At 45.0% G+C, this 12,096-nt stretch overlaps 1 protein-coding gene across 2 annotated transcripts in view; it reads right to left on the bottom strand.

The window, feature by feature from the left end:
• The window catches only part of hdac5 (histone deacetylase 5), a 59,565-nt gene that overhangs the window by 35,828 nt on the left and 11,641 nt on the right, over positions 1-12,096 (bottom strand). For both annotated transcript variants that reach the window (XM_078161736.1, XM_033644516.2), the window contains exon 2: positions 8,836-9,012. In XM_078161736.1, the coding sequence (XP_078017862.1) occupies positions 8,836-8,857 (22 nt within the window). In that variant the 5' untranslated portion in view covers positions 8,858-9,012. The remainder of the gene's footprint in view (positions 1-8,835; positions 9,013-12,096) is intronic.

The following is a 12,096-nucleotide window of genomic DNA, read 5'->3' as shown; positions in this document are numbered from 1 at the left end:
GATGACCAGTCACTGACACTTGGGACAAAATCTTCTCCTCTAATGTTCAGACGGCTCAGACGCAGCTTGCACAAATCTCCCCCTCTGCTCGGCTTCAGGAATCAAACTCAAAAAAGACGTGCAGCTTTAGGAGTCAAATTTAGGAAATCCAGACTTTGCAGTGACCTGAAATGTGACTCTGTGGTCGGTCGCCTCCATCACCTGGAGTCCTGATCCACGCAGAGCGCTCTGCTGCAGACGGAAGAAAAAAGTTTCCTCTGGTGCACTGAACACCTCTCTGACTCTTTCACAAACAAACTGGACGAGCGAAGACGGAGACCAGGAGGTAATTGATGAAATCACATCGCCGTGATCAGCCTGTGCATTTCCATATGCTGAGGAGCGCTCGCTCGCTGCAGCCTCTCCACCACCACCACCCGCAGCTAACAACACAACACAAATACAGAGGAGAGGAGAAGCAGAATTCCCCTGCTCGCTTGCATCAAAGGATCCTCATGCTGTTCTCCTCCTGGAGAGGGAGAGGAGAGGAGGAGGAGGAGGAGGAGGAGGAAGAAGAGGAGGAGAGGCGAGGACGTAAATAGCTTTGGGAGAGTGCTCCCCGAGGTTCCATGCTTCCAAAATTAGAATGAAGCGCTGAGAGAATGACAGAGAGAGGGAAATGGAAGGAAAAGAGGGAGAGGGACAGAGCGCTATAATCATGAACAAAAAAAAAAAAAAAAGAGGAAATGAGGAAGACGAGCGGTGGCGAGTTAAAGTCCTCCCAGAGAAATGAACATCCACAGATCACACGCTGTCCTCTGATCCCTGAAAACACACAGCAAAGAGCGGCAGGCTGCTGCAGAGTGGAGCTCTGCACAGCGACCAGAAACAGCTGCTGGTCAGACGGCTAATATTCACTGTCTGAGAGTCACTGCCGAGTGTGTGTGTGTGTGTGTGTGTGTGTGCGTGTGTGTGTGTGTGTGACGCTCTTTGAGCTGCTGAATGAACACTGAGGAAGAGGGAGGAGGGTGAGGACAGAGAGGGAGGCTGAAAGTAGATCACTGGGTGGAAAGGAAGTTAAACGGATGAAGAGAAAGTCAACAACAGCTTATTTTCTTCTTCACATGCAGACGGAGGGAAACAGGAAACACTCCTTCGCCGTCCGTCCCTCCGTCCACCTTCACTCACTCCTCTTTCTGCTGCGTGCTTCTGTTGTTTAAAGATTAAAGACGAGGCAGGGGAGAGGAGAGGAGAGAAGCATTTACTAACACAGGAGATGGGGGGTTGATGGAGGGACTATAGCTGAAAATAGCCTGGCGGGGAGGAGGAGGAGCCGGGGATAAAAATAGACGGAGGGAGAGCAGTAAGCCTACAGCTCTGGGGTGGTGGTGGTGGTGGTGGTGGTGGAGGGGGGAGGGGGAGCTGTTCAGCGCTGTCATGTTTCTGCGCCGCACTGCCCAGAGATCACCTGTCAATCAAACCGTGTGGGCGGGGCTGTGACCTCCTCTTCCTCTGATTCTGTGTTGGAGTTTCTATAGGTGGAGATCAGCCATGTTTGAACCTCGGCGTCTGTGACTGCTCGCGCTGCCGCCCTGTCCCGTCTGTGTGTTAGAGAAGGTGTCGCTCCACTTTATATTTGCAGTGCTAGACTGGTGACACGAGGGATGGGAAAGCCCCTCCCCTTCCTGTGGAACACCATGGGAACTTATTTTGGGATTAAACATGTTCAGTAGTCAACAGATAGATAAATAATATTTTGATCCTGTTTGAATTGTGTCATTAAATTACACATATGACAACTGTCTGTCCGTCCATTTTGGGCTGTTTATCTGAGGCTGCGCAAAGTCCTCCAGACGTCCCTCTCCTCATCAACACTTCCCAGCTCCTCCTGGAGGACCCCGAGGTGTTCCCAGACCAGATGAGATCTATACTCCCTCCAGTGTGTTCTGGGTCTGCCCCGGGGCCTCCTACCAGCTGGACCGGGAGGATCGAGATCAGATGTTGAACCACCTCAACATGAAGGAGCAGCGGCTCTACTCCGAGCTCCCTCCAGATGTCTGACTCCTCCCCCTATCTCTAAGGCTGAGCCCAGACACCCTACAGAGGAAACTCATTTCAGACGCTTGTATCTGTGACCTCATTCTTTCAGTCACTACCCAGAGCTCATGACCATAGGTGAGGGTTGGGACGGAGATGGACCAGTACATAGAAAGCTTTGCCTTCTAGCCCAGCTCCCTCTTCACCATGATGGTCTAGCACCATTCGCCGATCCATCTCACACTCCATTCTACCTTCACTCATGAACAAGATCATGAGATACTTGAACTCCTTCGCTTGAGGCAGTAACTCTCTCCAAACCCAGAGAACCACGGCCTCAGATTTGGAGATGCTGACTCAAAAAGCCCCGGTGCCTGCTGGAGGTCACGGTGTGATGAAGCCAACAGAACCACATCATCTGCAAAGAACAGAAATGCAATGCTAAGGTCCCTAAACGAGACCGCTTCCTCCCCCGGCTGCACCTCGAGATCCTGTCCATGAATATCACAAACAGAATCAGAGAGAAGGGACAACAATGGCGGAGGCTGACGACCACTGAGAACGTGTTTGACTTCAGTACACAGTACCCCCCACAAGACTCTTCAAAGGATACGATCATAAGCTTTCGCCAAGTCCACAAAACGCTTGTAGACTGGATGGACAAACTCCCACGACCCCTCAAGCAGCCCTACAAGGGTGATGAGCTGGTCCACTGTTCCACGGCCAGGAAAGGATCCACATGAACCTCAGATTCAGGAGGATCAGTCGGCGCCTCCTTTCACGTACCCTGACTTAATCTTCTCAGGGAGGCTGAGCAGCGTGATACCCCGATAACTCCAACTGACCAGATAATTTTATGAGTCAAGAACGTCGCTGGTTATTGTGAAACAAACTGACTGTGAACATAAGTCAATAGAAAGACTACACACCCAGAAGCCGTGGACGTGATGTCATAACTTTCTCTGATGCTACGACACCTGTGTGTTTCATACTGGCTCATTGTTTGGCTTCTCAGCTGATAAAAAGACCCAAAATCACTGAATGAAACACATCACGAGACACATTTTGGTCGGTACCAAAAAGTACTGAGGTCAGAGTCCTTCATCGGGTTGGGTAACTGGTCACATTGGTCACCGACGTGGAGGACTCCAGCCATGAAACTCTGCAGCCCGAGGATGAGGTGGCAGCCTACATGGAGTTCAGATCCTTTGGAGGTTTGATGGTGGTGGAAGGAGCATGCTAACATGTTTCCTAACCTGGCAGTGATTGAATGTTTTCACCATCCAGTCAAAGAGACGTCAGTTGCGTGGTTTTGCAGCACACACTGTAGCGCAGTGACGTCATTACGAGCATACAAAGTGATGACGAGGAAGACAGAAGCCTCAGCTTTCTGCTGCAGGAAGAGTAAGTACGTCTGCTGTAATTGTTCTTATTTAAGATCGTTATAAACAGAATTGTTCACATAATGATCTGTTTTAAAGGTTAAACCTGTAAAAACTTTGAATAAAGTGCTTCCCATTACAAATCAGTGTTTTTTTCATCGCTGCTCGTCACAGAGAGGCTGCGAACTAAAGTCTCTGTCTAGAGCCAGTGTTTGGTTTGTCTGGGCTACAATCAAAACATGGCGGTGCAACATGGGTTGTTTATTGGAGATTTACAAACACGGTGCACTGCCGCCACCAACTGTTCGCATGTGGTTTATATTTTGACGGGACAGCAGCGGCTGCTGCGCGACGCATCTGTTCGGTTGTGGTGTGAATACACGTGTGCTGCCGCATCACTTGCGGTGTAGATGAGGCCTTAGAGTTAAAGTTTGAAACAGTTTCAATAAAGTAGAGAATTTAGAAATACATGAGTTCTGTTTTTGATTTTTATCGTGGTATCGAATGAGTGTTGAGAATCGTGGAAATTCACTGGTGTTGGTATCGACTACTGAAATTCTGGTATCGTGCCAAGCCTAGTCCAAATGTCCCATGAAAAGAAAAGTTTTCATTTAGCTCTTATTTTATAATAAACTGTTCAACTGAACATTTTCTGCTGACAACGTTGATTTAACATAAAGTCAAAAAAAAAAGTAGCGAGTTACTTTTGCTGTTTTCTTGTAGCTTAGCTCCGACATGTCTCTGGGGATTCAATGATGTGACATTTTATTTTGATGTAAACTCACCAGTAGCTTTGACCAATACAGTTTGAATCCTCAGTGCAACATGGTGATCTCTGTAGACGAGGACCTGATGTCCGTACAAACGTCTTATTCTGAGGTAACGAGAACATGATTCTGATTCTCAGCTGATTAAATGCTAAATAAAACACACTGATTATATTTTATCTTATTATATAATGTGTGTGTGTGTGTGTGTGTGTGTGTGTGTGTGTGTTCCATGTTTTTCTCCTCACTGACTTGGTCAATCCATGTGAAATCCATGGCCAAAGGGGGGCGCTATAGCAACCCACTGAAATGTCAACCTTTGAATGGGCATATCTCATGCCCCGTATGTTGTAGAGACATGAAACTTTGCACAGAGATGCCTCTCCTCATGAGGAACACATTTGCCTCAAGAACCCATAACTTCCGCTTATAGAGATTTTCCGCCATTTTGAATTTTTTGAAAAACACTTCAAATGGATCTCTTCCTAGGAAGTTTGAGCGATCTGCATGAAACTGGGTGAACATAATCTAGGGACCAATATCTAAAGTTCCCTCTTGGCAAAAGTTGGAAAACTTACTAAAACTGAGCTTCTATAAGGCAATGAATATTGTGGAGGGCGTGGCTCATCACATAAAGGTGTATAACATCTCAAGGGTTTCACCCATCACCACGCAACTTTGTAGGCATATGACCACACATAATCTGAGGGGACCCCTCCATTATTGACCCCATCAAACAAAATGGGGGCGCTAGAGAGCTCATTTCTTATCTAGGCCTAACCGCCATATGGATTTTTACTAAACTTGGTAGATATGTAGAACAGGACGCCTCAAGGTGACTGGAGAAATTTAACTCTAATTGGCAACTGGGTGGCGCTATAACAACAGAAAAATGCTTCAAAATGGCTAAAATGCGACCGATCAGTCATTCTGTCTGTCCCACGTTTTTCTACTCACTGACGTGGTCAATCTATGTGAAACTGCACATAGGCATTGAGGACTGGCATAGGTAGAAGGTGACAAAGCTACCGATGGGTACGTCTCTGGGCCGTAGCTGTGGCAGTGTGGATATTATTAATTGAAACTCTTGGCTGCTATTTATAGTGTCCTGACTGAAGCTTTGAGGTTCCAGTGTTCTCACAGAGTATTATGGGATGTCACTGACTGCTTTACAATAAACACACCAAAGGATCAGAGCCAATCAGGCGTCATGGAGTCAGAGCTCTACATCAGATCCAGTGGATCATCTCAGGACGGTGCTCTGCTGCTGCTGCTCTGGTGACAGCTTCCTTTCCAGGAATGATAATATTTCATTGAATCATTTTATCATCATCATCACCTTCATCCCACCTCCTCCTCATCACCCTCATCACCCTCATCGTCCTCACCTCCTGTGTAAACAGCTCTGTGTCCTCCAGCAGATTCACCGTGACTCACACACAGATGTAAATACTGACGACTGATCCCTGAGTGAGGCTGGGAGCTGCTGCAGTGCTGTCTCTGTCCTCTGTCCTACTGTCCTTCTGTCCTCCTGTCTTCTGTCCTCAGTCCTCCTGTCCCGTGTCCTCCTATCTTCTGTCCTCCTGTCCTGTGTCCTCCTGTCCTGTGTCCTCCTGTACTGTGTCCTCCCGCCCTCTGTCCTCCTGTTCCCACTCCTCCTGTCCTGTGTCCTCCTATCTTCTGTCCTCCTGTCCTCAGTCCTCCTGTCCTCCTGTCCTCAGTTCTCCTATCCTACTCTCCTCCTGTCCTCCTATCCTCAGTCCTGTCCTCAGTCCTGTCCTCAGTCCTTCTGTCCTCCTATCCTCCTGTCCTGTGTTTTACTGTCCTCCTGTCCTCTGGTCCTCTGTCCTGTTACCTGACGTCATGGCTCCACAGAGACACACACAGACCCATCAGGACCGTGTGCTGACCAGTGTGTCAGACATCTTAATGCTCTCACATACTAAACACATCTGCTGAAGGTGTGTGTGTGTGTGTGTGTGTGTGTGTGTGTGTGTGTGTGTGTGTGTGTACTGCAGCAGCTCAGCGGATGACTCATCTCTGCGTTTCTATTTGAGGCGCATCAACCCCTGGAGTCACACTGCTGTCTGTGTGTCTGTGTGTGCGTTAGGTACTATATCTGTATCCATGACAACCAAATTACAGTCAGTCAGTCAGTCGGAGACAAAGTGTCAAGAAATACCAGCGGAGGTCGCACAGGTGTCTTCACCGTGTGCTGCTGCCAAATTAACACACACACACACCCACACACACACACACACACATGATTTTGAACAGTTAAAAATCAGGTGCGGGAACTGGAACGCAACTGGTTCCATGTTGGTGGAACAGAGTATCAGTGTGTTTTGGCATCAGGGATTTGTTTATCCAATAGTTACTGGTCTTTGATGATAAAAATCTGCTTTAGTCCGACATATTTAAATCTCTACACTCATAATGTGCGGTGAGAATAATTGGCTCTGAGGATAAGTAGGCCTGAAGGCAGATTTATAGTTGTGGCCGTAGCCTACACACACATGGCCTTCAGCGTTGTGAGCATTTGTACTTGTGCAGTGGTGTCTCTGTGTTGCTCTGTCGTTACACCTCCAAATAGTTGTCGGTGTGGTTTCTATGTCACTGTGTTGATTTCTGTGATTCAAACACACCTAAAACATGCCTTAATGGCGACAATACTGAACACAAGGACACAAATTGGGTCCATTTTAGCTCACGAGGTTCACAGATAAAACAACAGTGTTTATCTGGACACTTTCCCCCACAAATAAAACATGCTAACGTTATTAGCATGAGCCTATGGTATTTTACATTGTATAAATTAGCCTAGAGGCCAGCAGAATTTTCCTCGACTTTTAACAATGGTAACGTTACAACATTCAGCTCCGTTATGACTCACAAGGTTCACCGACAAAACAGCTGTTTTTTTTTATTTGTAATTTAATTTAACAGAAACCCTGTTGAGCTTCCTGTTCTATGAGACAGCCCTCCTACATAACTGTATGTATAATAACTGTGGTGCTCTGTTCTTTTATTCAATGACTCTATGTCCATATTTACAGTTAAAAATGAAGCTAACATTTCTGATGTGTTGTACTCTGCTCCCCAGAGGATGAACCCTTGTGACTTCGATGATCCCCTGACTTTTTCTTGTCGCCATGAGGATGACATAAGGTGCTTTTGTCCCACCAAAACCAGGACTTTTAAGCTCAAACATGAACTCTTCCTAATGATAACCACGCCATCTTTTAGCAAACCTGACCACGCATTAGCCACAGTGTTGTTGAAACCTAAAGTTTCAACGTATCCACCACGTAATAACATTTAAATGTAATGTATCCATGGTATACAGAAATGTACAATGCCAACATTTTTTCTGGTGATTGGGTTGGCCTGCCTCTCCAAGCTGGGGCCTGCCTATGGATAAGTACCTCATACAACCCCAGAGGATTACAGAATAAGTCTAAATGACCCCTAAAGGAATGAAACCAGAGGGGTTGCTTTTGGTTGAACAAATATTTTATTGCTATAACTGAAACTTGAAAACACTTTTATAAATGAAAGGTTGTATAAAAAGTAAAATAAAGCTGAGATTGATGATGCAACACTTCTTTAAATGGAAGTTTGTTTTAAATGTCTCCCTTTTGAAAAGAACTAAAATGAAGCTGAGATTCTCCGACTAGCTGCATTTTCTTTCCAATATCGTAGATAATCATCAACTTTAATATCAGGGTACACCTTAAAACTAGTATATCACTGCAACCACGAAATTCCCCTAACGTGTTAAGTGTGATATTACGTTTGCAAGAATGAGACAGAGGCAAGGTCACACTGACCTTGACATTTGAATGCTGAAATTTAAACAGTTCATTGTTGAGTCCAAGTGGACGTTTGTGCCAAAATTGAAAAAATTCCCCTATGGTGTTCGTGTAATATTATGTTCACAAAAATTAGATGGATGCAAGGTCACAGTGACCTCTGACCACCAAAATCTAAATCAGTTCATCGTTGAGTCCAAGTGGACGTTTGTGCCAAATCTGAGGAAAGTCCCTTGAGGTACCCTGAGGTATCGTGTTCACAAGGATGAGACGGACAAACGTTCTTACGTACATGCTAATGGACGAACAACCTGAAGACATAATGCCTCCGACCAGTCAATCAACGGCATAAAGACATGAAAACAAAATATTTTTTTAACCTCAGGTAGGAGGAGTCATGCATCAGCTGGAAATCTTTCTGTCCTCAGACTGTTTACCTCCGGTCAGTAAACTGAGCTGCCAGCTCGATAAGGTTCCCTTCATATAATCAACTGAGCTGACAAGAGCAACAACAAACCAACAACTGAGGAACCGAATCCCCGAGGACAAAGACCGGAGCTGGAAATGATCATGTGGATTCAAAACTCTGACACAGTGAACACAGAGATCACCTGTATGAGCACCATCAGGTGAAGGTGCAGACAGTTCATGCTCATTGACAACAGTATCAAAACAGAAGATGATAAGACATTCAGACAGGTGACGTCCAGTCCCCAGTGTCTTCAGCCACCACCACCAATCAAATCAGCAGCAGCCAACCAGTCAAACACGGTTTCATTTGACAAACCAGTACATGTAATTCCAGTAACACCAGTATGAACCACAGCAGCTCTTTGAGATAGACTAGAGGAGGTTTACCTGAGGTGTGTGATGAATTCATGAAGGTTGAAGCTGGACGCCCCTCCCCCGTCCTTCCACTGTGGTTGTGTATGTGTGTGTGTGTTAAAGTGGGTCCTCGAGGTCGGCCATGTGTTGGAGGACAGACAGCGGACGGACAGACGGATGAATCAGGTCTTCTTCTCAATGTCGACTCTTCTGAAAAAGACAAAATAAAAAGTTTCTCAGCACCAGGTTTTCTCTGTCTTCATACAGGTGAGTGTTCAGTAAACCCCTCCCCCCAAACAGCAACTGTCCAATCATGATTCAGCAACTGAAAGTAGCCACAGCAGGTCTGTCAGGCTATAAATGAGTCCCCATGTTGGTGACAGTCGTTATAAAGACTTTAGAAGGTGGTCATTTTATTCAGCTTTTCTAAATCCAATCTAGAATTTAAAAAAATTTCTCTCAACGCCATCTTGAAATATTGTGCTCAAAAGTATGAAACAGGCAAAGTCACAGTGACCTTGACCTTTAACCTGTGATGAGATGAGGTCACTGTGAGCTTAACCTTTGAACAACAGAGTCTAATCAGATCATTAGTGAGTTTAAGTGAACATTTGTGCTAAATAAACAAACAAACAAAAAAACCTCAGGGTGTTTTTGAGATATCGCAATCACAAGTATGAAACAGATGAAGTCACAGTGACTTTGACCTTTAACCTATGACCACCAAAATCTGGTAAGTTCAGTGTTGAGTCCAAGTAGATGTTTGTGCCAACTTTTAAGAAATTAAGAAAGGTGTTCTTGAGATGTCAGGTTTATGAGAATCAGATGGGCGCAAGGTCACAGTGACCTTGACCTCATCTTTGAGTTCAGACGTTTGAGCTAAATTTCAAGAAAATGACTGACAGTGTTCCTCAGATACCCTTTTCACAAGTACGAGACAGACGAGGTGACCTTGACCTTTGAACAACAGAATCTGAACGTTTGAGCCAAATTTTAAAAAATTCCCTCAAGGCGTTCTTGAGATATCGTGATCACAAGAATGTCCAACATACCCCTTCCAGCCACATAAAAACGCAAGAACAAACGTGTAAGACGAGATGTTTACCTGCTGTAACATGTAGTTTGAACATTAGCAGGTCACAACTGTAGTTCAATAGCTAGTTCGCTTACGAACTACAGTTGTGACTGAACCCAGTACCCAGCGGTACTTCCAGGGCCCTGGGAAATTTAACTATGTTTTTAAAAAGCCTGGCTCATGACAGCACATCCATCAGAGTTGAGGCTAATGTAACGCAATAACGCAAATCGGCGCTGCATTTCTTGACTCGGCGGGGCCAAAAGTGAGAGTGGAAAAGGCTCAATAGACTTTGCCGAAAGGGAAGTCAGGCAACAGCTCCGAAGATGGACCTTCAACCAGTGCAAACTCCAGTGCCAGGGCCACAGTGAGCTGGAGGCCAGTCGCAGTGCTGGGTCAAACCTGTGTAACAGCAGCAACTGAAAGTTTGATGATCTGACGGGGAGTCAGGGTGGTCCAGGATCAGACATTAGCTTAACTTGAGTTGCTACAGTTGCTAACTAAAGGTCCACGTCCTTGAGCTGTTTGCTTTTTTCTGCTCTCCTGCTTCATTCATGTTTTTCTTGAAACTGATATTTTGTCACTTTACTCAGAGATTACAACAGTAAAAGTTGTACCTGATTTCCGTCTCTGCCCAGACTTCGGTGAACTGTTTCCCACCCGCACTTAAAAGTCAAACAAACTGAAACAGGAGCATAAATCAAACCTCTGTCTTCTTTGTCCAGGTATGAAATCATCCTCACAGAGATACACTGTGACATTAGAGAACAACAAACTCAATGTTTTCACTCCTACAGGAGGAACGTTAGTGAGAGGATTACAGACATATATAGTCCTGCTGTGGAGCCTCAGTGTGTTTCCTGGTGGTTTCTCCTCAGTGTCTATTGTTGTATTGCTGCTCTTCGAGGAAGTGACAGAGGAAGAGATGAGCTTAATGAATGACCTGCGTTCTATTGTCAAATTCGACAACTTCCTGGAGTCAGTTTATATCCAAATGTTCCGATCCTTCAGTCTGTCCAGATTTACGTCTTTACACAGTGTTTTACTTTTTGAATTGATGTTGCTAACCCATGATCACCTTCAGCCTCACTGCACTTTGTTTCTTTGTTGTCCCCATGTAGACATTTTGACACATCACAGGTAGACCTGGCCTTTACACACTGAGTCAGGTTTTTGTTTTCCATCTGTGAGCGTGGTGCCCAGAGAGGCAGTCAGAGCTACAGGCTACAATGAGGCTAAAAACAGAGTTCAAATGAGGTTTTTCCAAACAGCTTTTTATGTCGGGGCTTCAGGACACTTGGATCACTACGGACGAGCAGTATGGAGATATTTTGTGGTTTCAATGATGTGTTTTTGGACGTTTGAATCTGGGGCGCCGTCAGCCTCCATTAGGTGGAGTTGTGTTGCTACCTCCTCTCCCCTTGGATCTCTGCAAGTGATGTGAGGACTCTAAAACTTCACCTGAGCCTCCCTCGACATATGGGTGAGTAGATAATGGCTGAATTTACATTTTTGGGTGCACTATCCCTTTAAACATCAATACTTCAATGTAAACAACAAACTGTGGGACACACGGTCGTTAAAACTGAAGCTTCAATAGGGAGCAGAGAGAAACAAACACAAACTATCTGTTAAGAGGAAATCTGATTTCTGACATTTCTTCTCACGACACCGACTCTGATTTTAATGCAACTGAATACAACACACGACCGTCACACACATGTACGAGGAGGTGGAGGAGACAGTGCAGACTGTCTGAGTTTTACAAGAAGCTAGATTCCTAAAATCTGCAGAGTTCTGTGGTGCAAATTCAAGATGGGCCTGATTATAATGAAGGTAACACAGCCAACAACATTACTGATGTGTGTCAATGAGCATTCATTAACATGTTTTACCACAAGGTGGCTCCTCTGCAGTTTACATTATACTATTTTTTATGATGACCATAAGGGGTTTACAGGATTAAAAACATATTTTTATAGTTTCACATATTGTTTTATTCATTGGTTTAAACTGTCCACCTCAGTGAACGTGGTGAAAAACTCCTTAAAAAATGCATGTTTTAAAAAAATCAAGCTTTTTGTTTCATGCTTAAAGATGAATAAAAACACTCAGGCTGACTGATGTGGTCATACTTCATGCGTGAGAGGGTTAATGCACAGTGTCCCTGCCTAATAAACAAAATAAACTCAGCTGGTGTGTGTCTGCTCGACATTTGT

Source organism: Epinephelus lanceolatus, chromosome 18 (genome assembly GCF_041903045.1).
Source record: "Epinephelus lanceolatus isolate andai-2023 chromosome 18, ASM4190304v1, whole genome shotgun sequence".
Taxonomy (NCBI): Eukaryota; Metazoa; Chordata; class Actinopteri; order Perciformes; family Serranidae; genus Epinephelus; species Epinephelus lanceolatus.
The sequence above is the reverse complement of the archived record's forward strand: the minus strand, read 5'-3'. Positions and strand labels throughout refer to the sequence as shown.